The following is a 27,292-nucleotide window of genomic DNA, read 5'->3' as shown; positions in this document are numbered from 1 at the left end:
AATAAAAAATAAAAAATCAAGGTAACGACCCATGGAGTCAACCTTTTGTTTGATTTGTATTCATTGTACTTGGCGAATCAGCGGTGAGGATTCCCGAACACTCGTGATCTTGTACTTAGAAGTAGACTCCTTTTGGTAATAAAGTGGGAGAGGGGGTCCATGTTTGTAGCTAGTTTTATTTTAGTGTATTTGTAGCTAGTTTTATTTTATTATGTTTGTAGCTAGGTGTTTCATTTTATTTTTCCATGATATGGTTACTTCATGGAACTATTGTAAGACTTTTTGGTCTCATAGACCTTTGAGTCCTTTTTACACATTGAAATAACTTTCTTTTCTTTCCTTCTCTCTCTCTCTCAGTATATTTTCTTTTTCTTCTGTGGGGCAGACAAAAGAATCGAGATGGTGCGAAAGCTTTCGCCCCCCCCCCCCCTCCTCGAGCTGCCTTCGCCCTTCCCCGCCTGCTCGCACCCCCCCTTCTCGCCTTCGAGCCTTCACCTCTCCCCGCCTGCTCGGACCCCCCCTCCTCTTCGCGCCGCCCGCTCGCCTACCCCCGTTTCCTTCACGCCCCCCGCTCCCCCCTTCCTCCGCGTCCCGCCCCCTGCCTGCCCCCGCCCCCCTTTTGCGCTTTTCCCGCCCCCTTCCGCTCCCCGCTGCCCGATTTCCTCCTCTATCTTCCGGCCCTCCCCCTCCGTCTTCGCTTCGCCCTCGACTCAGCTTCAGACTCTGATGGAGGTTCCTCCCGCCCCACCCCAGAGGGACTCTTCCACAGCCCCCTCGCCCGCCCCTGAGGATACCCCCATCAGGCTCTCTCTTTCGCCAGAAGAGGAAGCGAGCCTCGCCGCAGAGGTGGAACGCCTCCAGGCACATTCCACCATTTGCCGTATAGTTGGCATTCGCCCTAGCAGAGGGGAGATCTGGGATCTTCTCCAGGCCCGCCTTCTTGCAGATGTGGGCACACGATCCTGGGCGTTCAGTTACTGGGCCGCGGACACTACCAGATTGAGTTCGAGACAGCCCAGAGCGTGGCCCAGGTCCTAGCCATTAGTCCCCTTGACATCAGAGGCGCTCGGGCCTTCTTCAGACATTGGCAGCATGGTTTCGACCCAGCAGCGGCCGAGCAGTGAGAGCGCCTATTCCATGTCACAGTTTGCTTTCCTGGACTTCGCCGCGAGTACCTTCTGCTCCTTTCTAGGATAGGATCATTGGTGGGCTTGGTGCTTGAGACTGGCCCCACAACAGCTTCAGGGGTCGCTAGAGCAGCTGGCCTTCCTTCGGTTAGAGTTTTGGTTCCTAACATCTCCTCCCTTCCGAAGGTCATTCAGTTACCTAGGATAGGGGGGGAAATGGATCGATCAGAGAGTGGAGGGCTCCCGAACCAGTGTTTTATACGCAGGCAGGTCGGTCACCTGGCCAAGGCCTGCCCTCGCAGGAGACCCCGACCTTCACCGCAGCAGCAGACCTCCGATGGCCCGCCCACAAATGCGGCTCGGCAGGTAGCCTCCGGGACACCTGCTCAACCCACAGAGACCTCTGATTGGCAGCCTGGACAGGGGCGCCGTAGAGGGAGACAGCCACAGCAGCATGCCCAGAGACCGACGCAGCAGCAGACACAGCCTCAGCATCATTGGGTTCCAGTAAGGAACAGCTTTGCTCCCCTCCAGGAGGAGACCCCAGCGCAAACTGAGGATCAGGAGATGCCAGCACCCCCCCCCCCTTCACCTCCACCCCCCCCTCCCCGTCCCCCCCTCCCGCCTCGTTTCCACCCTCGCCTCCTCCCGTTCCCGCTCCCGCGTTTTCAGCGTCTCCTTCCCCACCCCCTTCTCCCCCCCCTCCTCCCCCTCCGCTCGCCTCAACTCCCCGGGAGGCACTGGCAATACCCTGGCGCTCACCTGCAGTCCGGCGGGCACTGAGCACCGACCTTGCTCGTGCACCGCAGAAGAGACCTACCATGCCGATTCGTGCTTCACGGATATCCTCTATCCGCAGTCGGCTGAGTAGTCTCGACACTAGACAGCGCTCAGAGGCTTTCGACTACTCCTTTACACGCCTTTTTGGAGCGGAGGGCCCCCATGAGCCAGCACCCATCAGAGTTCATGTGGTGATACCTCCGGCCCGAGGGGAGGAGGCACTTGATTCAGCGGTGGCCTTCTCCTGCCCTCTTTGCGGCACTAGCGACCGGGAGTGGACTCTAGATCTCGCTCTTAGTATTTTGCAGACACAGGCAGTTGAGTTTTCTCACCATGTGAGCGATTTGGAGATGACAGATGTGATAGGCCGACTCTGGGAGTTGGCACATTTCTTTGATACCGGGAGTGCGGATGCCTCCGTGAATCGACACTTGGTGGTTCGCATAGTGGCAGACTTAGCGCGAGACCCTGGCTATGTATGCATACATGAGGTTTCTCTCTCCGAGCGGGAGAAAGTCGCTATGGGACACAGCCACTGGCGCCTGGTCCGAGACTCTTGCAGCACACCGGGTGGGCAGATTCGTAGCCGCTCGGATGGGGATTACTCTCCATCCAAGCCGCTTGCTAAGGCCCGCCGTATGGCTGAGACAGCCTCCACCTCAGCAGGTCATCCATGAGGATCATCTCATGGAATGTACAGGGTCTTGGCGGCGCACACTATGTACGTTATCGTGGTTGCTTGAGGCAGGAGCTTCAGAGATGCCGGGGGCAGTATTGATATTCTGATGATGCAGGAGCACCATTTGAGTGAGAGCAGGATTCAGAGATATGGTTCGGTGATGCCTGGTAGATGGGACACATTTTGGTCTGCAGGTTTTGGCCCCTTGGGTGGGCAGGGAGGAGTATGTATGGTCATTGCGGATGTATGGCGGCAGGCCATTGTGGATCGCAGGGTCATTGTGCCTGGTAGAGCGCAGTATGTTATTCTGAGGATGCACAATGAGCACTTTGGAGTGCTCAATGTCTATGCGCCCAATCATCCTAGTGCCAGAGCAGAGTTCTGGACCCTTGTTACAGATGCATTGCCCGAGGCCGCACATTGGTGTGTCGGGGGAGACTTCAACATGCTTGAGGACCCGGCCGATAGGGTGGGAGACAATCATGTTACAGTGCACGGCACGATGCTTGCAGCTTGGGAGCGATTTTGTATGACACTGCGGATCACTGATGCATGGCAGCATGAGGCTTTCTCCCGTTCTCAGGACAGTCTTAGTTTTTCTCGGTCGGATCGCCGGAAGGGAGAGACTAATCTATCACGGATTGATCGCTTCTATGTGGGCGATAGGTTCGGGGAGCGTGGTGGCTCCGTTGGCATTCTCGCTGGCACCTCTTTTTCAGACCATGCGCCAGTTATTTTGACACTTGAGGAGAGGACATGGGAGACCAGCTTGCAGTTGAGGATCCCAGAGAGGATACTTACAGACCCCAGTCTTTTTGAGGACATTGAGAGGATATGGCATGATAGCCAGAGCCCTGACCTGGATACAGCAGGCCAGTGTGCCCAAGGACTCATCGAGCTCAGCTCTTTTTTGCACACTACAGCCTTGACACGGCTGGGAGAGACACGAGAGCAGGAGCGTCACTTGAGACGTAGCCTTGCTTCGCTCCAGCGTCTTCAGGAGCAGCAGCCTACATGTGAGTGGGTGGCGTCCCAGCTGAGCCAGGCACGCCAGGAGGTTAGAGAGGCAGAGAAGCAGAGACACGAGTCCTACTATCATCGCCAGGCCTCTCAGTGGACGCAGCTTGGTGATAGAGTGACTGGGGAGTTTTTTGAGATCACTGGACCCCGCCATGCTCGAGCAGGAGTACGCCAGCTCAAGAGGCAGGACGGATCGTTAGCCACTGAGCCTGGGGAGATTAGAGCTATTGCCACTGAGTTCTATAGACACCTGCTTTCAGCAGAGCCAGCCACGGAGGCACGTGATGCTTGCAGACAAACTGTGTGGGCCCATGTGCAGAGGAGGGTCACAGATCGTATGCGCACGGTTTTGGGTGAGCCCCTTTCAGAGGATGAGCTTGTTGATGCTTTGAGGGTCCTTCCGCGTCATAGTTGCCCTGGGGAGGACGGATTGACGCCTGCCTTTTTTATGCGCTATTGGGACCTTTTGGGGCCAGGCCTCCGCAGGGGTTTTCAGTATGTTTTGGACACTGGGGTGATGCCACAGAGTTCTTCAGAGGGCTTGATCTTTCTTATCCCCAAGGGGGAGGGAGTGTCAGATGATATTTGCCATTGGAGGCCTATTACGATCCTCAATACTGTCTACAAGGTCCTAGCAAAGGCCTTGAGTTTGAGGATCCAGCCCTTCCTTGGGGATTTGATTCATGCTACCCAGACAGGATTCGTCAAGGAGCGCAGTATCCTTGACAACATTTTCACCTTCTGGGAGGCGACGGCCCGAGCTAGATTTCTCGGTGAGGACTTGGTCGTTATGCTTCTCGATTTTGAGAAGGCATACGATAGAGTCGATTGGGGCTTCCTAGAGGGCACTATGCTTCGCCTGGATTTTGAGCCAGACTGGATTCGAGGAGTGGCGGCTCTATATTCCACAGCTCGTAGCCAGGTGTTGATGGCAGGAGGACGGGGGCCGAGTTTTGAGTTGACCAGATCAGTCCGTCAGGGATGCCCTCTCGCCCCGTTCCTTTATCTTTTCTTTGCAGAGGCTATGAGCATGTTTCTGACAGCAGAGGAGGTTGGTTTGAGAGGACTCCAGCTTCCAGTCCGGGGTGAGGACCTGCTCGATTCTGGGTTTGCTGATGACACGGGATTGTTTTGCATGGCCAGGAGGCCAATCTACAGAGGGCAGAGCAGTCGCTACAGGTTTTTGGTGTGGCTTCGGGAGCATTGATCGATTGGCGCAAGACAGTGGCTTTTTGGATCAGTAGCGCTCCCGCTCCAGCATGGAGCCCAGACTCGGGTTTTAGATGGATTCCTCCTGGCGGCACAACAGTGCCGTATCTGCGATGCCACATTGGACTTGATTTGTCACCTGCAGCAGATCGCCCCGCTTCTTCCGAGCATTCGAAAGAAGCTTTTATATTGGAGTACAGCTCGGCTATCCTTGGCTGGGAGGGTGGTGGTGACAAATCAGGTGCTTTTAGCGACTATGTGGTATATCACGTCTTGTTGGATTTTCTCGAGCTCTTGCATCAGGCAGGTACAGAGGCTGATCAGGAACTTTCTTTGGTCTGGGCGGGATGGTCAGCCGGCCCGGGCTAAGGTTGCTTGGGCAGTTATTACTCTTCCGCTGGCCCAGGGGGGCTTGGGCATTATAGATCCAGCTGATCAGAGTAGAGCCTTGTTGGGGAAGCTTCTTGTTCGGGGGCTACTTCCAAGCGCTGAGCCTTGGAAGAAGCTTCTTTTTCAGCGGCTGCAGGCTAGAGCTCCCCCAGCAGGGGGCACTTGGGCACCAGAGATTCGGTGGATCTTCACAGAGATGAGGAGGACAGGCCTCAGTAGAGGATGGGAGGACAGATTTGCCTTGAGTATCCTGCGAGCTTGGGAGTTGCTGAGACCGGGGCTTTCTCAGAGACCTCCCACTTGTGATGAGGAGCGGGCCAGACAGCCGCTTATCTGGAGCCCCGCGGTACGCACAGAGCAGGGTCATATGCTGGGTTCTCGGCCTCGTCTAGCCTGGGGACCATTGTCGACAGGCCCAACACGCAGTTTTGGAGATTGGCAAGCCTTTTGCAGTCTCTCGGAGGAGATCCAGGTGGAGAGGCTGAGTCACTTCAGAGGGGGGCTGATTATGAGGGATGACATTCAGGAGGCACTCTCTGAGGAGTGGTTCACGCCTTTCGAGCCAGCGGCCCCACGGTGGATGGGAGCCTTTACACAATTGGAGATCCTGATTGCTGTCAGAGCTTGCACTGAGGATGGTAGATGCCTCTACTATGAGATACTGGATGAGGGCAGACTTCAGAGAGTGGAGGCAGAGTCGCCTTTGGTTGCAGACGGGTAGTGGCCGCCGCTTCTCGGAAGTGGCATATTGATCCAGACCGTGCAGATGTGGACTCTGATTGGCGCATATGAGAATATGTTGCGCGCCCCTTGGCCCGGCTCTAGTGGGACCCTGGCAAGTACGAGTGGCATGATCCTTATGCGTCCCCCGAGGCCATAGAGATCGCCTTTTTCCAGTACACTCTTCGTTTGGGGAGGCATATTTTGACTGCGAGGAGGACGGTCTTTCCAGCTGCATCGAAGCACTGGCGGCTTCAGGGACTCTCACAGGAGTTCTGGAGGATTTTTGGACCAGGCTCTGGGCTAGCAGACAGGCACGCAAGATCTCGGCTTTCTAGTGGCTGGTTACCCACAGGGGCTCTGCAGTTGGCACCTGGCTTGTCTACAGTGGCCTTCCGCCGGCCTGCGTCCGATGCGGCCACCCATTGGAGACACAGAGACATTGCCTATGGGACTGTCCACAGGCGCAGCAGATTTGGCTGAGGATGCTGCGCATTTTGGCCCCCCTCTCTCCAGAGGGCATGTATACGTGGGGAGCCGCTGCTTGGTCGACTTCGTCAGGGCCAGCTCTGGGATACGAGACGGAGCAGGCTAGCCAGGCCATCAGATTCATTGGGGGCCAGCCTCGCCTTGTTCCTTCACCGGATTTCTTGATAGCCGGCTGGACACAGGAGAGGGATTTACGATGGGAGCTCCTCAGCAGCCTCACCATATGGTTCACCTGGAGAGCCCGTTGCTTCAGGGCCTTTGAGGGGAGATTGGAGCCACCAGCAGAGACTGTTCGGGCTATCTGGCAGGAGTTGATTCACACCCTGCGAGGACAGTATGACCGTATCCCCGGGGCGACTCGGATCGAGCGATCTTGCAGCGCCAGGCCTTCCACACCACTTGGCGCAACGGCCCTTTCTATACTCTACACGCGGTTGTTTGGATTTCCCCCCCTCCTATTGTATGATATAGCCTCTTAGTTATTTGTACTTTTCTGCACCTAGGGAGAGTCTCCCTAGCTGCCTTGATTGGATCTCTGCTCTGCCTTTCTATACTCTACACGCGGGTACCCCCCGCTGGCACTACAAGCCACCTGTTTGGATTTCCCCCCCTCCTATTGTATGATATAGCCTCTCAGTTATTTGTACTTTTCTGCACCTAGGGAGAGTCTCCCTAGCTGCCTTGATTGGATCTCTGCTCTGCCTTCTTATGAGCAGGAGAGGGGTTTAGTAGCCCAGAGGGCTTTTTTTATAACTAATGAAAGGATCTTTTCTCGGAAAAAGAATCGAGATGGTGCCATGATCTTACCATAGCAAGTACATGAAGAGGCAATCCCAAAATCACAAGAAACTCCATTGCATGTAATCAAGGCTAATATAGGAACGTATACACACATTCCAAGCTATTCACTGCATTTGATGCAGACAAAGACTAGCAAATTAAAGCACATAACAACATTTGAAGGTTGGGTTTGCTCCACTTTTCAGCAAGAACTTGAAGAGAAGTAGAATAACAATAGAAGAGCACCTCAATGGAGAAAATGACAATTATACGCTCATTTGATCCAGCAACCGGATCTGTGACTTTGATCCTCACGCCAATCTCTTCCTGCAAATTACGGATAATACTGCCACCCCTGCCAATGATACCTCCAATCTTTTCATTGGGACATAAAATGCGGAATATTAGCTCATCCTTGACAGCTCTAGTTTGCCATCCTACATCATTTTCCCCACTTTGTAAGCCACGGGAGTAACTTATGTTGCCTGTTTCTATATCCGGAAAGGATGAAGAATGTCTCCGGTGATGCAAATCCACATTTCCATGATTGTTCAAAATATTTCTAGGAGTAACCTCAACTTCTTCAGGTGAGAATGCCCAGCCGACCGCTGCACGAGGCGGACCCAATGAAGAGAACTGTATTTGTTCACGTGCAGGGTTCTCATGAAGCCGCTTCGCTACGACACGAAGAGCTTTCTTCACAGCACTTGCATCTCCAACAATCTGCACAAAATAGTCACCCATACAAAAAACTCTTGTGATACAATCTCTCGAATCGCTCAGGCATAGGTTTATACATGCACACAAGCACACAAGGATACGCGGCATGGACACATGCAGACACATACTTAATGCGTACTTCCCACAAAGCCAACAATTTTTAGTAAAGGTTACCTGCAGTATCTCGTCAGACGGCAGAGAGCACAGCAGGAGCTGATCCCGAGGCAGAATGCGAATACGTGCCTTAGTTTCTTCGCGCATTTGCTGTATGATTTTCCCCCCCTTTCCAAGCAAGCACCCAACTTGACTGTTTGGTACTAGCAAGCGTGTCACGATGACTTCTTCTTCTACCCCTCCATTGAGGTCACCCCCATCGACGATATGCGCGTGAATCTTCAAAAGCGCCTCCTGGGCGGGGCAGAAAACCTCTTCTTCGAAGCTGTTACTGTTGGGGTCCATCCCTACCTTGTCTACATCAGCATCATCTCTGTCACCACTGTTGTGTTGGTCCACATCAATAGAGGAGATGAATATGACCCTGTCATCTGCACCTGGAGCTGCATCCGCAATCATAATCCTTGCGCCTGTCTCTTGCCTCAAGCTCTTGATGATACTGCCACCTTTCCCAATCACACACCCAGCCCTAGATTCCGGACATACGATTCGGAAGACTGTCTCACCTTGTGTTGTTGCCTTGGGCCCAAGTGGCGGTGGTGTCAAGGGTCCACCACTTCGTGGGTCTTCTAGCATGTGCCTCTTAGGCCTGCCATTGAAGTCTCCATAGTTGCGGTCTTGATACAAGAAGCTTCGCTTTCCTCTGAATCTAGAGTATGGACCTTCCATGGTGCACTATGTACAGTGACAACAGAAAGAAAAGGGCTTACATGAATATGGTAAGAAAAGAAAACTTTTATTTTGAGCATAACGATAAACTATTCTTATTTCAAAAATGAGAGTAAATACAAAAAAGCATCTCTCCCCTCTCTCTCTCTCTCTCTTTCCATGGACAGTTTTGTATCACCCCAGTGAGATAGCTATATTTATGTTTTCTTTCTGTTATATTTTCCATTCCATGATGAGATATGCCATGGACATCATTGTATCACTTTGGTCTCATAGGCCCATTGGGTCTTTAGTAGACGCTTAATATATCTTTCTTCCTTTCTTCTCTCTCTCTCTCTCTCTCTCTCTCTCTCTCTCTCTCTCTCTCACACACACACATTTGGGGTGCGATATGAGATTGGACAAATCCACACCTCATCCCATCAGTTGTTGAGAGTGGAGACAGCCAGATATGGGGCCGAGGTAGCTGCGCCAGAGGACAAGATATGCCAGCTGTGTCATAAAGAGGTTGAGACAGAGGCCCGGTATACTATGAGATCAAGGACCAAAGATGCCTAGGGCTCTTCCTTTTGGAGTTCCACAGACATAGGGAATCCTCATTGCGGCCCAGACTAGCTGCACCCGCCCAAGGACAAGCACAGAGAGCTCTCACTGACTTCTTCCAAACTAGATCTCCAAGAGCAGATCCACCCACTACGCTCGACCTCCAGGTTGATGCAAGAGCCCGGCCAAGAGGAGTGACACTAGACAAAGCCATCGAGCTATGCAAAGCCTGACGCCCCCGACCCCGTGGCCCTCGACCACACTCGCGTCACCATAGGAAGATCACAACCATCATTTTGGTGTTTCATGTTCCTTGTATTCCATGATGAGATTTCCATGGACAATTTTGTATCACTTAAATGAGATAGATTTGTTTTGTTCTAATTTATTTTATGTTCCATGATGAGATATGCCAGACATTATTGTATCACTTTGGTCACATAGTCCCATTGAGTCTTTAGTAGATGCTCTCTCTCTCTCTCTCTCTCTCTCTGCAGCCGCCGCCCTCTGGTCCCATTCCGTTTCCCCCCTCTGCTGCTCTATCCACCGTGCCTCCCGTTTCCGCCTATGCCCTCTGGTCCCGTTCTGTTTCCACCCTCTGCTCTATCCGTCGCGCCTCCCATTTCCGCCTATGCCCTCTACCTCCCGTTTCCATGCAGCCCGCTCCCTCTGCTCTGTCTGCTCAGGCCACGAGCAATATAAAATGTCACTACCAATGAGATAGATTTGTTTTGTTCTAATTTATTTTATGTTCCATGATGAGATATGCCATAGACATTATTGTATCACTTTGGTCACATAGTCACATTGCTAACCTCTTTAATAGGGCACTAGTGGAGGGCCTACCAGCTGGACTATGCACACCATCATGCCTCTCCACAAAGCGGGAGACATGCTTGACCCCAGCAACTACAGGACTATCACGATTGGTCATACATTGGCCAAACTTTATGGCACAATGCTCGAGGCAGAGTTGAGCTCATATGCAGAGAAGGAAGGACTGCGAGCACCAGGGCAGGCTGGAGTCCGACGAGCTTTCTCCACTATTGACCATATATTCACTCTGAGATGTTTGATTGACCAAGCTAGGGCACAGGAGAAGAGATTATACTACTGCTTTGTGGATTTCCGCAAAGCATTTGACATGGTGCCACGAGAGAGACTCTTCTAGCGCCTACAGTCATTGGGGATCCCATCAGAGATGGTTTGGGGCATCTATGCTTTATATGAGCAGGTCTTCGGGCGCATACGATGCCCGGGGGGCTATCTGATGTTATTGCTAGCACCATAGGTGTGAAGCAAGGATGCCCACTCTCTCCTACACTATTTGGACTATACATCGATAAGGTGGCTGACTTCATTGGTCACGGTGGTGGGGACAAGGTAGACATCTCAGGTACCACAGTCCACATTATGCTATATGCAGATGATATTATTCTGGTCTCTGAGTCGCGGATGGGACTACAGCACCATCTCCATACACTCGATGACTTCTGCACACAGAGCGGGCTTACAGTGAACCTTGGGAAAACCAAGGCCATGATTTTCCACACCTCAGGGCCAGTTCGACGACAGGCCATCTTCACACTAGCAGGAGGACATGTAGAGGTGGTAGACTCATATGTGTACCTGGGGATTACATATACGACTCCGCCACGAAGATTACTATGGCACAGGCAGCCAGGGATAGACTCACACAAGGGTATGCAGCTCTGGCCATGCTAGAGAGACAGTGTCACCAAGCACACTTCCAGGAGCCCCGCACAAAGGGGTGGTTGTTTGACACACTGGTCACCCCTGCTTTGATGTATGCTGCAGCAGTATGGGCACCTGAGCTCGCCACCTCCACATGGTCTCAGATAAAGAGGCCTCAGATTCTCATGCTCTCACGGATGATCCGCAGCAAACCCTCCGTCCCACATGACATTGTCCGGACGGAGTTTGCTCCACCTCCTATGCTAGTAGAGGCCCTCTTCCAAACGATCTGCTTCATACAGAGGATCAGAGATATGCCATCAGATCGACTCTCACATAGAGCTTTTGAGGCGTCCAGGCAGCTCGCAGAGAGTGGAGATAGGAGATCATGGTATTCACAGATGATACAGTGGCTCATCAGCATGGTCTTGACATAGATCACCTGCCACCTTTCCAGTATGATATACATGCACCAAACATTCAGCTCTCTCACAGTGAGAGGAACAGAGTCTTTCGGCAGGATTTATGGCAACGATACACGAGACACTTCATGTTGGTATGCGCAGATAGCATCCTGGTTTGAGCTCCACGGGTTCAGCTTAGACAGACTTCCACCCTTCCAGTACTCTCTAGAGGCACCCTCTCTCACCTTGACACATTCTGAGATTAGTAGAGTCATCAGACAGGACCTCATTCAATTGGACACTAGGAGGACATGGCTAGAGCCCTCACAGGAGTTAGGGACGAAGATGGCTTTCTATAGAGACCATCTTCTCCGCACCACTGAGGATGGCTTTATACTTGGACCGAGCTACATGGATACCCATTTGTCTCATGGATTGAGGTGCGCCATTGGGCAGATCCGCACCTCTTCACATCAGTTAGAGATAGAGACAGGCAGATTTAGAGGCATACCTCCAGGGGACAGGATATGTCAGATTTGTTGGATGGAGCCAGTGACGGAGGAGCACTACATCTGTCGCTGCACAGCATATTATGAGATTCGAGGGCGCTACCATTGCCTTTTTAGAGAGGGATTTGGACCACTGGCTAGAGTCATGGACTATTGTGATCAGCGATGCTTGGGTTTTCATCTCTTGGAGATCCGCAAGCTCAGAGAGTCCATTATGAGGAGCAGACGCCCGACTGGCAGGGAGTCCACACAGAGACAGATTACTGACTTCTTTAGAGGGACTACCCGGGAGGACACACAGCCGACAGCCCAACAGTGGGCACCCCGTGGGACTCTAGGTGAGAGAGCTATCCAGTTGGGCAGATCCAAACGCCCGAGGGTTCGCCGATCCTTACATCAGAGAGACGGTGCCTACACCGGAGGATTCAGAGCATCATTGCGAGGCATCGGGCTCGTCCGACCAGGCATCTCACTATGGCAGATATCCAGGCCATCCGGCAAAGACCCATGCTAGAGCTCCTAGGATGATTACCACTCCAGCCATATACTGTTGTACTCACTGTCACTTTTGTACTCCCCCATATTCATGTATTCATGTATCCATGTACTCATGTACCCCATTTTGACTAGTAGCATTAGGTTCCCACTCTCCCTAGTTGCTGCTTCCGGATGCTCCCTACTGATGTATTGTAGGGCTAGATACTTACCTTCAATCCTTTCTTTTCTTTTCCAGATAGTGTATCAGATGTCACATGGTTGTAACTTTGGTCTCATAGGTCACTTTGGCCTTTTGAAGACGTTAATATAACATTTCATTTCATTTCTCTCTCTCTCCTTGTGTGTGTGAGTGTGTGTGTGTGTGTGTGTGTGTGTGTGTGTGTGCAGCCGTTGCCCTCTGGTCCCGTTCCGTTTCCCCCCTCTGCTCTATCCACTACGCCTCCCGTTTCCGCCTATGCCCTCTGGTCCCGTTCTGCTTCCACCCTCTACTCTATCCACCGCGCCTCCTATTTCCGCCTGTGCCCTCTCCCTCCAGTTTCCGTGCAGCCCGCCCTCCCTCTGCTCTTGTCTACTCATGCCACCAGCAATATAAAATGTCGCTACCCCGGACCAATGGTTGAACTCTCAACCAAAAGCCACTCCTGCCCTTACCCATCGCGCATCGGGCCGGCTCCCATCTTCTCCATGTCCTTGACAACAGCTTGAGCTGCGTGATTGTGACAATGGTGCTCCCTCTTGAAGATAGAGTGAACAAGATCGAAGAACGCGCTCAAAAGGCCCTTTTAGACCAAAAAAAGCTGATAGACAGGACATTGAACCAGTATCAAAAGGAGATTCATGCTATCAGGACTGAGATCCAGGGCAAAGAGAAAATGTACAAACAACTGCAAAATGAGATGTGACAAGAAATGGAACCCCTTGCTCTAGAGATTGCCCAGTTGTTGCGAGACGCCAATGCCAAACTGAGGCGGAACTAGAGAAGGCTAAGAAGGCAATCACAGCAGAGATTCAAGAGGCCAAATCAGGATTCCAGGAGGAGCATGCACTCCTCAGAAAAGACATGGAAGCAACCAAAGAAGAGGTTGGAGAGACCTCCAAATGGGTTGAGGTTGTGAAAAAGCAAAAAACAGTCCACACCCCGAATGCCACACTGGAGGAAGAGAAGCATCGCTAATCTAGGGCTCTACATGTGCAAGTAACAGACTTGCAAGTGGGCAACTCACCAAAAGAGGACCGTGACTTTATTCACACAGATGAGCCTCACTGACACCCCTTTCGTAGATTCTTGGCGAGCCGAGAAGGACTTGACGAGGGAGAGGCCTCTCCTCCTCAAGTTCAAAGAAATGGAGTCATGTTTGCCTTTCTTGAAGAAGAGGGCCACCCTCTGAACCACCAAAATATACCTTGGGAATGACCTCACCCCCCTACAATTGGAACAAAGGAAAGCTGGAATGGTTCAGGTTATGGAAGCCCTCAAGGCAAGAAAAGGGGCCGTTTATCGTATGACCGAGTCATCATCACGGATAAACGCCCCCACATGACGGTGCGGGGTCTATGAGACCACAGATGCATTGAGGATGGGAGTATGGAATTTCAATGGAACTCTATGGTCAAACACAAGAGGATTCACAGAGACTTCCACAGATAGGGATATTATCTTCTACATAGAAACGCATCAAAGCCCTGAGAGAGGGCTACCCAAAGTGGAGGGTTACACATGGGAGTCAGCTTTAAGAGGACAAACACGCACCACTGGGGGGGTGCGTGGCTCGGGAGGACTGGCATGCTTGTTTCGCCCTCATTAGAGACACATGCTCACAATGGTTAGGCACGATGCTCACAATGGTTAGACACATGCTCACAATGGTTAGACACGATGAGGAGGCTTGCTTTATGTGGATGTGATTAGCAAGGCCTCGCTTGAGAGAGATGCATATTGCAATATGCTACTTCCCACCAGAGAAATCAAAATATGCATGCAGGTTGACAGAGAAAGGGGAGACTCCATATGCACTATTATTTGCAAACATTGCAGAGTTCTCCCAACAAGGAGAGGTCCTCCTATTAGGAGAATTTAATGCACGGACAAAAGGGGAACAAGTACAGACATATGACTTCCAAGGAGATGCCATTATGTTGTCAGAAATTGACTTGGCTGAGATGGGCCTCCAGAGGGCCAACCAGGATATGGGGAATGCAACACCATATGGTAGACCCTTCTTGGAGATGGGGGCTATGCATGAGCTGGTTATATATAATGGGTTGTCCAGATGGCCGCAGTAGGACCGTCTTACATCTTTTCCGCATGGGGGAAGCACTAGTATGGTGGATTACCTCATGGGGTTTCCCACTCTTATACCACACATCCCAGACTTCACCATCCCTCCTCCCCCCATACTAGTTGACCACGCATTACTTTCTTTCACAATCTCATGCCCCAGCTTACCACCCACACCCCCTGTCACCACCTTCACCCGGATCTTGACCATAGCTTGAGGACCACCTCTCCCGCCACATTTCAGCTCTCGACTTATCCCTCCCTATCTCCACCATTACATCCCAACTTTCCTCCATCATCCATGACTCCGCCCACGCCAGCTTCCCCTACACCACATGCGCAACAACAAGTTTGACAGTGGGATCCCAACCCCAAAATGGATGGTACAATGAAGAATGCAACTGTTAGCAGTCATCTCCTGTCTGCACATTACACCAAGGCCTCTGTTGTGGGTGTGCCCGCCCAGTTTTGGTGTTCCCCCATTTTTCCTCACTTTCCATGTATTTTTCCCATTTTTTTGGGTGTAGGAGGGCTGTCGGCTATCACCTTTTGCTGGCCGACTAGTTTGATGCTACCCGACTTGTCCTGGTAACGTGGCCGACTGTTGGTTACCTGGCCGACTGGCATATAGCAGGTCGTGAGCACTTTTTGTGCTGGCCGTGAGCATCTAGCTGCTGTCGGCCTGTTTTGGACTGGCCGACCAGCAGCTTGGGGCCATATAAAATGGCCCCTTGCCCCCCACACTTTCCATTGTATATTTCGGTATTTTCTTGTGTGTATATACCAGAGTTACACAGCTTCTCTCTCCCTCTCTCATCTGCGTTTTGCTCTCTACAACAGTTGTCTTCGTTTCCGTTGTGCATTCTGACATGGTATCAGAGCCTCGGGTGGCTTGAACCTTGGAGACAGTGGGACCTCAAGGATTTGCTGATTTGAGGTGCTCATTGGAGATTGCTTGGGCTGTTCGGGACTTGGAGATCGGGTAGAAGGCGGCCATCACCGTTGGACAGCCACCTTGCATATTATTTGCAGCCTCTTCTTCTTTTTTCCTACCCACCCTCCCTTCACAAGACCTTGTGAACCCTTGTGATGGCGGAGAAGCACGTGAAGATCCCTACACTCCCCAAGCTCCCGGTGGACCGACAGTTGGACGGGAACAACTACGGCATATGGAAGGTAATGACGGAGTCCATTTTGGAGTCTTATGACTTGGTTGATTTCATTGTAGTTGGTGTTCCACGGCCGGAGTTGGAAGACGGGGAGTTACCCTCTATACGGAAGGAACGGGAGGCTCAGGGACAGTTATGGGATCCTGTCAATGCCCGCGTCCGTTTTTTCATCTTCCTAAATTGCACACCACAGGTGATCAACCATATAAAGCATATGACGTTGGCCAGAGGGATTTGGCAGCATTTGGCTTCTCTGTATAACAGGGTATCACCCATGAAGCGGATCTCCTTGGAAGTGTAGACGGATGATGAATCCTGCAAAGTCGTCGACGAATGCGGGAGCACATCAACAAGTTGCAGGCTCTTTAGCAGGAGGTTCTTCAGGCAGGGAAAGAGATATCTTCAGAGTACATGGCCATCACGTTGTTGTCCCACGGACCCAGGTAACTACACGACTATCATGATTGGTTATACAATGGCCAAAATCTATGGGGCAATACTAGAGGACATGATGAACTCTATTGCAGAGAGGATGGGAAACAGAGCATTAGGCCAAGAAGGCTTTAGGAGAAACTTCTCCACGCTGGACCATATCTTTACTTTACGGGCTATCATAGGAGGTCTTCAAAGAGACATGTGTATTGCTGCTTTGTCGATCTCCGCAAAGCCTTTGACTCCATCCCTCGATCCCGTCTGATAGGACGCTTCCAGGAGCTCCAATTCTCACATGAGATGATATGGGATGTGATGGCACTATATTAGGCAGTACTCGGCCCACGATCGGCCAGCTCAGGGTATCCTCCCACCGCCTCAAAGTAGAGACTGGCAGAGCTGAGGATATCCCACATGAGGAGAGGGCATGTACAGTATGCACCACAGGAGCAGTAGAGGATGAGGCCCATTATATGTTCAGTTGCCCAGCTTACTAACAAGATACGGGTTCCACTGCCTCTTCCGAGAGGGATTTGGACCACTCACACTGGTGATACAAATTGAGGATCAGAGGTGCTTGGGCCTGTACTTGATGGAGCTCAGACGACACAGGGATGTGGTGTTGAGGCAGCATGCTGAGAGACAGCCCCGACTCTGACAGGACACCTCACAGAGAGCCATCACAGATTTCTTTGTGGTACACATCCACATCGGAATCCACTGCCTACAACAGTGTTCCTCTACTATGACATCAGAGCCCACCACGTTGGCTTGCCTGGTAGAGGCTTCTTGTGCTTCTATCTGACCAACTAGTGGTGGATGAAATGCATCGAAGTCCACACATAACCGTTCGGTCTGACCTTTCTTCTAGGTGAACTTCTGTTCCAGATCATCCTCCAATGCCTTGGACAGGTGATCGAGAAACTTACTGGGAAGTAATGCCCTTGGAACCAACTCAATCTAGTGATCCTCAGGATGAATGGATGGGAGTTTGGGCGGGAGGTCATTCCTCAAAGGCTCAATGTGATGTCCTTTTGGTCTCATAGCCCCTTGGGGTCTTCCGTAGACGTAACTCTAACTCTAACTCTAACTCTAACTCTCTCTCTCTCTCTCTCTCCTATAGGTCAGCTTTGGCCTCGACAGGACGTTAATATATCTTTCTTTCTTTCTTTCTTTCTTTCTCTCTCTCTCTCTCTCTCTCTCTCAGCCGACAAGCAACCTATTATATAAGATATAATATGAACTTTGTCTCTTTCTCTCTCTTTCTTGAAATATGAGTAATCTTGCTTTTAAATATACATGATTAGAGCTGTCTTAAGAACCCTGCAAAAATGCAAAGATGAACAAAGAGAAGAGAGATATGTTGCTGAAACAATATTTTCTGTATTTATGTATCAAGATGTACATAGATCCTAGTCAATCATGGCCTCTAAAAGGTAACATCTATGCCTATGACCTGTCCCACAAAGCCTGAGATCATATGATTACAAAAGCAACTAAACTTGCCTATTTATAGGCTCCATTTTACCCCTATGCTACAATCGGCCAATGCAATTGTTGTCGACCAAGTCCTTGGACAAAAAAAATGCAAAAATAGACCTAAAATGCCAAACTGCTAGTAAATGTCCTCCAGCTTCTTCCGACTGTCTTGGGTAAAATCCCTAACATTAACCCTGGCCGTTTATTGTCCCAAAAGGTATCTAAACACAACTTGAAATTGGGGATTAGCATGTCCACATGTTGTGCATGTTTCATCCCCTCCTACTAAGCAGCAAGCTTGATGACGGGAATCCAACCGATCTTGGATGACTGACATCATCCCTTTACTACATGTGGACTCCATCCTTGGCATCCTGCATCCAAAGCCTCGCGTACCTGTGGGGATCCATGTGACTCATGTAATGGAGATATGAGACTGTCTAGAAGAGTGCATCCAGGCTCCAACAAACTCTGCCTGGATAATCTGGTGTGGGACTAATGGTTTGCTGGGGATCATATGGGAGAACATCATGACCTAGGCCATTTCAACTCACTGCCAATCCTCATCGGATAAATCTAGCCCTAGAAGGCTTCTCCATACATCAAGGCTAGTGTGACGAGGGTGTCAAAAAGCCAACCCTTCATCCTAAGCTCCTAGAAATGTGCCTAGAAGCACTACCGCTCAAGTAAGCTCAAGGCTGCATATTCCTGTGTCACTCTGGCATGTGCCGTGCGAAGCATGGTGAAGCGTGGGCCGCTGAAAGTGACACCAAGGTAGACAAAGGATGAGAAAATCTTCGTAGGATCCCCTCTGTATGTGAAGCTGAACTATGAGGTCCCGCTGAGTGCAAAAATCCTGCAAGGCATGTCTATGAAGCCCCTCCGCTCAATCTCAAAGGAGGAGGATGTCATATGCATAAAGTAGTAGGGGGATCAATATGCCTACCACTGTGGGACCAGCCCCACCTAATCTCTCAATGAAGCTCGAGATCTCATCAATGTAGAGGCCAAGAGGGCAGCCCTGTTTCACCTAGAAATCTCTTGCGATGTACCCATTGGGGCTCTCATTCATCTGACGACACACTCATAGAGGGCAATGATGCTCCAAACCATGTCAAATGGGACTCCTATCTCCTATAGATGCTGTAGGAGGCAAGCTTGAGATACAGTATCAAAAGCTTTGCGGAATCCACAATGCAACAGTAAATCCTTTGATGTCGTGCTCTACCCTAATAATGATGGCACGGAGGGTGAAGATGTGATCAAGGGTAGAGTAGCTCCTCCAAAAGCCTTCCTATTCTGAGGCTCTACATCCCTATCTCTATACGAATGAAAGCTCCGTCTCTAGCACCGATCCATAGAGTTTGGCCACTCAGGATGGTCTTGTAATTATTAGGATTAAGTGAACCTCCAGCCTTGAGGATGGGGGTGATGGTGTTAGCGGACCAAAAGGGTGGAAATCCTTCACAAAGGGCTCTATTGAACATGTAGGCTAGTAGGGACGTAGTGTCATGTGCATGCACAATTGATTAAGACACTAGTCACGCTCAGATATCTGAAGAAGAAGCCCGACTTGATCAAGACAGCAGTCGACCATGTGGATTTGAGCCTACAAATGAAGTCGGCAACATATATATTTATTGTTGTCCATGGAACTGGCCGACAGCAGCAGGTCGGCCAATTGATTTAGTATTCCAAGAAGCCTATAGCATTGTTCATGGTTCTTCATCTCTCTCCCATATGGAGGTAGGTCCTAGATAGGAATTAGAAGGTCATCAGTCTCCCTTTTGGACAGGCCAAAGGCCATAGAATTCATACAAACATATATACCTTTTTGTGTCATATGAATATATTGAATACACAGCCATCTCTCTCTCTCCTCTCTTTGTCTATGTTGAGTGTTCTTGCATCAACAGCAAGGTTGATGTGTACGTACTGTACGTAATGTACGGTACGTATTTGTACGTTGTTCCGTACAGATAAAATTTTTGTGTACGTAAAAATACGTACCATTGTAAAAAATATCAATCTATATGGCATTTCATATCAAAATAAACATAAAAAGATCCAAATACATTTTAAATTGTGAGAGAGACCTACAAGACAATCTAATAAGGTCTTTGCTAATACGCATTTGATTAGTAATCACAAAACCCTTGCCGCATAAGGTAAAACTTGTTACTTCAGAAATCAAACATCAGATACCAAAACCATTTTTCAATCAGATGACAGAGATCAATCTTCAATCACCAATCACCACTCTTAGAAGTTAGCTCTATATAAACTGATGAATCAGTGTTCAGAGTGCACACAACAAAAGTCTCGACTCTCATCCATGTCAAAAGGCTGCAAATGCATCAAGATTCAAAACAAACTGAATACAATGCACATACTACATAGCAAGCTGCAACACTACATCATAGAAATGTCCTCAAAAGGCCCATAAGGGCTAGTCCAGAGTCTAGACTCCACAATGAAACATGATCTAAGAGTCAAAACTCCTCATCAGATGATGATGATGACGATGCACCAGAAGAGAGCAAGTCCCCATCTGTCAAGACATTGCCCTCGTCGTCATACTCAGGCTCTGCCATCACGGGCACATGTGATGATGTGAAAGATGTATCATGAGATCCATGTGCTACATCATCATCTCCTGGCTCACTCTGAGTATGAATGAGAGTGACAGCCTCATTCGCCCGAGTCCGCTGCGTACGAACAGGCAGCTTCCCTCGACGAATGCTCCTCCGTCTAGCGCTCTCTGAATCTGCAGCCTCCTCACGCAAAGGTATCGCCAAAGCCCGTGCGCGTGACCTTGTGACACGACGATCGATGCTCTCCAACTCTCTATGAAGGAGTCGTATAATATCTGCCTGCTCGTCTCTGACACGCTGCTCCACGTCGCCCTCAGTAGAGGTTGGCACCATCTTCACATGGGTCGGATCTGCCTGTGGAAAAGCAAAATCCGACAAGTCAGAACCACAAGAAATGACTTATATTGAAATGTGTCAAAAGACGTACGACAGTTAAAACTTAAATATACCTGCTTGGGTGCCCCCAAAGCATGATAATCTCGCACGAGCTTCATGTTAGCTCGGCAATACACTAATCGCTCCAGCTGAGCGGTACTAAGTCGATTGCGGATCTTCGTGTGAACCAAGGAGTAGGCACTCCAATTGCGCTCACAAGCACCAGCAGAACAATCCTACGATCACGAATCACGATACGATTTCGGAGTCAAGACTCAAAACCCTTAATGAATCAAACTTTAAAGATGGATGCAATTGTGAAAGAGTCAAGAGTACCTGCGAGAGGATTCGGAGAGCAAGATGAGTCAGCTTTGGAAGACCTTGTCTTCCATAGCTCTGCCACCACGTGAGAGGAAATTTCGTCGCCTCCTCTCTCAAAACCACCGCTCTAGCAAAGGATGGTCCTAGATTGTTCATAAAACTCACCATCTCTGCATCAACCTCAAGTTGCTCATCCTCGTCGTACATTATGTTGATGTACTGGTCTTTCTGCGTGAGCAGAGTGCTCTCACTAAACAGCTCTGGCTTCTTGTAGAAGGGATGAAGCAATGCAGCCATCCCATGAATGGGACGGCTCATAAATGTCCATCGCCGCTCTACAATAGCCAGGATGTCACCACGGCTACAAATTGACAAGCCAACATTCCAACAATCATTATATAATATAACTTTAAACATATTGTTCATTGTTGCAATGTGCATATTATTTAATATTAATATAATCAACCAAGAACAATATCCAAGTGTACACTCACTGAGACTCCGTCAGTGTCGTACAGGTGGCAATATGGCGCTTCATCTCCATGAAGAGATGATAGACCAATCCAAGAGTAGAGCCCTCCATATCTGTGATTCGGAGGAGGACATGGATAGGCTGCAATGCCACCGTCAAGCTCTGTACCTCTGTCCAAAAGGCCTCGTCAAGCACTTTCCGCTGAATGTATCTAGTGGCCTCTGTCTGTGCATGGTGCATAAACCTCCATTTCGGGTCCACCACAGTCTGTAGTAGTGGGTCCCGCAATCTAAAAAGCCTCTGCAAGACCAAGAACATATAAGAAAACCTGGTCTTCGAGGGTCGCACCATATCAAGTGCACTATGGCTCCTGAAGATGGCCAAAGCCTGATGTTTTTTTCGGAAAAATGTAGTAATCTTCATGGCATCTGCAACATTAGGTTGCACCCATGGCAACTTTCCAATATCCTCCATCAGCAGGTCCAAGCAATGTGCAGCACAAGGAGTCCAAGCAATGCGAGGAAACTCTGCCTCGACCAATTCACCCATACGCTTGCAATTTGAAGCATTGTCTGTCACCACTTGGACCACATTCTCTGGCCCAACATCCAAAATTGCCTGTCTGATGTGGTGATAAATAAACTCAGCACTGATGGATTCTCCTGCCTTTCCTGCATCCACAGCCCGCAAGAAGTATGTGCCAAGACATGAGGATACCAAAATATTGATAATGTGTCGTCTACGCATATCACTCCAGCCATCAGATATGATGGTGCACCCAAAAGACTGCCATCCTGCCTTGACTGGTACCAATGCCTTGTCTATCAAGGCTTTCTGCTCTTCAAGCATCGTGGTACGCATTTTGTTATACTCCACCCCGGACCACGAGTCTGTGTGGCCAACCTCTGCTATGGCCCTCACCATTCTCTTCCATTGATCAGTCCTCAGTACATTGAAGGAGATGTTGCACTCCACAAGAGTGCTTGCAATCTCCATCTCAGCCACTTTTTGTCTCTCTTTCACCCACGAAAGAGATGACACACGTGAAGGCAAAGTACTCTGTCTCAGCACATGTGCATCATCATCCTCATCACCCTCCTGCATGACACGGGCCCTCTTTCTGCCCCCTGTAGACTTGCTATCCTGTGTGGAAGAATCACCCATCTCCCCCACAAGCGCATCATGAAGTGCATCTTGAGTGTGCTGGCTGCCCCTTACCTTCTTTGAACCCTTTGCTGTTGATGAATTCTCAGCAATGAGCTTGTCTCTGATATCCTGCGGCACCTGCTTGCACCCACCACAATTGCCGGTGGTGCCAATACCTGTCAAGTGTATCACGACACGAGAAATTGTGCTCGTGAGCTCGAAGTTGCAATACTTGCACTGCCATCTACGCGTGCCAGAACCAGCTTGGGTCGGCGTATTAATAACACGGATGACATTCGTGTGCTCCTGCCAGTAGGGGTTGCATGGCTTCGGCATATTGGATCCTGGAAGCTCTGTGACACAAACAAAGAGAGAGAGAGAGCTTAGAGCAGAGTACATACTCCAAAGGAAGAAAGAGAGAGAGAGAGAGAGGGAGAGCGTAGAGCATACTCCAAAGGAGGAAAGAGAGAGAGAGAGAGAGAGAGAGAGAGAGAGGGAGAGGGACCCCGGACTCGGGAGGGAGTGAGAGAGAGACGAGATTAATCATGTAGACAGTAGTACATTGGCAGAGAGAGAGAGAGAGAGAGAGAGAGAGAGAGAGAGAGAGTACAGTACGAGATGCATCATGAGGGACCAAGGCCATGACTCATGAGCGAGAGAGCGTGTGACTTACCTGTGCACAGTGTGCAGAGACGGAGCGAAACAGAGCGCTGGCGGCTGGGCGAAACAGGCGAAAATCCAAAACAAGGCCAAAATCGCACGGCGAAGGTCAAAAAGGGGTTTTTTTTTAAAAATAAACGTACGGATGGATCCGTACGCGTACGGATCCGTACGGTACGGATCGATCCGTACGTACGTACGGATGCAACCTTGATCAACAGTTCCTATGCAGTGCTTAGGGTTGAAAGAAGACTATATAAGCTTCTACATGTGACAACCAGAGTATCATCGGCATGTGAGATGTACTCAATAGTGAGTCCCTCGTGATCCTCGGCTTGCCCATTATGTAGCCTACGGATGGCCTTGAGGACCATGCCCTTTGTGAAGGTGGTGGTGCGAGGATCTAGTGGTGGGGGTAGATCCTCTTTCATCGGGTGAGGCACTCAGAAATCCGTTGCGCTTGGCACTTCGTGATTTCCCCAATCTGTACCTCATGCTTAAGACGAGCATGTGGCTCAGCATTTGTCATCATTCCAACAGTTCTAGGGCATGGAACCGTAAGGTGGCTTGGCAGTAGGCCACCACGTGCAAATGAAAGAAGAAGTGGCAGATGTGTGGAGAATAGTGGTGAGCTGTGATGTGAGGACGGGTAGGGGAAGAGCAAGATCCACATCTTGGAGGTGGCAGCAGATGTGGTCAGAGCAAACACGATCAAGCTCATGATCAATATGGATCTAGGTGTAATGTGCGATGGGGAGTGGTTGGGGCGGGGGGGAGGGGGGGGGGCAAGTAAGAGTGAAAGAGAGGAACACATGGTCAGTGTCACCATTTGGCCACCCAACTAGTCCACTCGTGCTTTCTCATTGTGTATATATATTGGACTGGCGTCCATGGCAATTGCATATGCCGGGGATTGATGCCACTCATGTGATACTGTGGATTTGGATTTCTATCGAGACTTGCGTCTGTGTCTTTGTGTACATGCCCGGAAATGCCTTGAGGATTGGTGTTCAATTTTGTGTGGTACCTCGTGTACTTGCTTGGAGCACGTCTATTTTGGTATAGTCTCGTAAACAGAGATTGTCCATACCAATGTTAAATTGCATAGCATCTTTATGTACTTGGCTGCAAATTGAATTTGCAAGTTGTTTTCATGCTTGCTTGACCAATGTGCAGTTCAAGGTAAGGGAACACCCGCTCGTAAACCGTGCGTGTGAAATTGTCTCCTGACATGGTTATGTGCCATGTGACAAGTGGTAAGTATTGGTCAACACCTAGCCTTAGCAACTAGCATTAATTCATAAGTGAGTGTGTACACACTTTATTAAGTTTTGGGCGACCAAAACTCACTTATAAATTATGACCAGCCCTGTGTTCGCACACTAATGTCCCGATGTGGACAAAGCTTACTGTCCACCACCCATAGCTTATCCTCTTTGTTCAAAGAGAGCAATCAGCCATGTGTCAATCCCAACTTGAACCCCAACTAGCTTTTCCTCTCTAGCTGACACCCAGAGTGAACATCTCATCGCCTCTCTTTTTCCTCTCTCTAGAAGTAGGTGCCTCCCTTCATGAGGCCTTATGGCAGCATTTTCTGCACTTTTCTCCTTCCCTACTCCATATTCAAGCTTGCTAGTGTGTTTTCCAAGCTTCTAGGAGTTGTCCCAATAGACATGCACACAAATCACAAAATCTTTTGCCCCTCCCAAAGAAAGCTGAGGCATCTCACATACATCTGTATGCACAAGCTCTAACTGAGCATCTTTCTGTCCAAGAGCTTTCTTGTGGGGGCACTGGAGTTGCCTGCCATATATACAATGCTCACAAAACTGAAAACTTGAAAACTTTAGAGAAGGCAAGTAACCCAAACAAGACAATTGCTCCATTCCTTTGACGCTCATGTGTCCCAACCGGCTATGCCACATAGAGATTTCCGGCAACTCGGTTGCATTTACATTAGCATGGTGACAAACACCAGCATGCATAAAGTAAAGAGTGTCCACCTTAGAGCCTCTGGCAACAACCAGTGAGCCCTTACTAATCTTCCACTTTCCACGACCAAATGTGGTAACATAATCAGCATCATCAAGCTGTCCAGTAGAAAGCAAGTTCTTCTTGATCTCAGGCACATGCCTGACATCATGGAGCATAAGCTGTGAGCCATCTGAAAATACAAGCCTCACATCACCTCTGCCAAGAATCTTGCATGCATGGTTGTCACCCAAATAAACTACTCCTTCATTGCCAACAGTATACCTGACAAACAAGTCTCTGCAACCTGTGACATGAAAGGAGGCACCTGAATCAATGAACCATGAGTGCATACCATGACCATCTCCTGTAAGAAGTGAATGGGCATCAAGTGAAGACGTGAATAGGACCTCATCCTCACTGTCACCTGCATGTGACACATTGACTTCTTCAATCTTGACTCCACTTTTGCCCTTTGGCTTTACATCTTTGGCTTCATCTTGTCTTTGTCTTTGCCTTTTCCCTTTTCCTTTTGATCATTTTTCCATTTGTAGCATTGCTTTTTGATGTGTCCCTTCTTGCCACAATAATGGCATTCCAAGTCCTTTTTGGAGCGAGACTTGCTCCTTCCCCGTTCTTGGCTTTTACCCCTTTGCTGGGATCTCCCACGTGCATTCATTGCATTGGACTTTCCAACAGAGTTGTTTTTCCTGTTCATCTCCTCTTGAAGAAGAGCACCCTCAACATCTGCATATGACAGCATAGCATTCGAATTGCTAGTGGCTGTCCTGAATGTGTCCCAACTCTCTAGCAAAGTGCATAAGAGAAAAGTGGCTTTGAACTCATCGTCCATTGCCAACTTTTGATTTATAACTTGGCTGACAATACCATTAAACTCATTTAGATGGGCTGTCATAGACGCCCCTTCCTTCATCTGAAGACCTATGAGTTTCTTCAACCAATACACTTTGCTTGAGGCACTTTGCTGGGCATACAAGTCCTGCAATCTTTGCCACATTCCCCAAGCTGTCTTCTCTTCACGAATGCTGAAAAGTAAAGAGTCTGACACAGACAACATGATAGTAGATCTTGCCAGCTCATCCATATCTTCCCACTCTTCAGCAGTAAGAGAAGCGGGCTTTACACCCCTTTCTTTGATGGGCTTGTGCTGCTTTTTCTGGAGCAACACATTATAGCACTGGGTTTGCCAAATATCATAGTTATGTGAGCCTTCAAGCTTCTTGATGTGAAGCAATGAAGAGCTCTCACCTGTGGTTGCCATAGCAATATGCAACCTGTCAATGCCTGACTCCTTGCAAAATGTGCAAACACTGCACCAAAAGCACACAGTGCTCACAATTGTTCTCCCAAAGTTTATCTCCCACTGCGGAAGCACGAATGCAACTCTACTCCCACTGTATGTGATGAAATCACCAAAATCTGGTTGTTGAAGATTTAGGACAGCACCTTAAATGTGCTCTGTTGCCCTTCCAAAGTACTGTACAGCAGTACTAAGTGCTCACCAATGATGTACCAAACCTGTACCGGCAAGTACAACAGCTGGAAATGAACCTTTTCTTCACTCAAATCAATGTACAGCCATGCCAAAACTTGCACAAAGTTGTACCAAATCTGTACCAGCAAGTACAACAGCAATAAATGCTCTCCTGGCTGTCCAAATGAGTGAAATTCAGACTTTTACAGTCCCCACCACTGCATACAACAGTCCAGAACAGAAATTGGACAAAAGCCCCTTGACTGCAAGTGGATTTCTGAGGATTCAAGGCATAAAAGTCTTGCCTGCTGCTTTGCCAAGCTCAACAAGCATAAAATCTTGAAAAGCCCCTTGATTCAAGATCAATTTCTGATCATACATGGTACATTAACGCACATGAAGGCATCTAGAGTCTTCAGGATGCTTCCCCCTGGCCACATACACATCCAATACATAAAAGCCCCTTGATTTACAGGCACATTGAGTGCTTGACA

The 27,292-nt window shown here is 49.4% G+C and overlaps 2 protein-coding genes across 2 annotated transcripts in view; both read right to left on the bottom strand.

Moving 5' to 3' along the window:
• LOC147627064 (RNA-binding KH domain-containing protein RCF3-like) overlaps positions 1-27,292 on the bottom strand; it is an 86,052-nt gene that overhangs the window by 54,412 nt on the left and 4,348 nt on the right. Inside the window, exons 2-3 of the mRNA XM_086815628.1 lie at positions 8,089-8,763; positions 7,441-7,917 (exon numbers count right to left, since the gene is read on the bottom strand). Of these exons, the coding sequence (XP_086671754.1) occupies positions 7,441-7,917; positions 8,089-8,757 (1,146 nt within the window). The 5' untranslated portion in view covers positions 8,758-8,763. The remainder of the gene's footprint in view (positions 1-7,440; positions 7,918-8,088; positions 8,764-27,292) is intronic.
• LOC147627065 (uncharacterized) lies at positions 20,025-23,188 on the bottom strand. Its single transcript, XM_086815627.1, has 4 exons — positions 21,549-23,188; positions 21,070-21,415; positions 20,808-20,969; positions 20,025-20,712 (listed from the first exon to the last, which is right to left on the bottom strand). The coding sequence occupies exons 1-4, from the start codon at positions 23,069-23,071 to the stop codon at positions 20,257-20,259; spliced, it is 2,487 nt and encodes an 828-aa protein (XP_086671753.1). The 5' UTR covers positions 23,072-23,188; the 3' UTR covers positions 20,025-20,256.

Source organism: Cibotium barometz, chromosome 21 (assembly GCF_041138505.1).
Source record: "Cibotium barometz isolate CiBa-2024 chromosome 21, ASM4113850v1, whole genome shotgun sequence".
NCBI lineage: Eukaryota > Viridiplantae > Streptophyta > Polypodiopsida > Cyatheales > Cibotiaceae > Cibotium > Cibotium barometz.
Note: the sequence above shows the minus strand (reverse complement) of the source record. Positions and strands in the feature narration are given on the sequence as shown.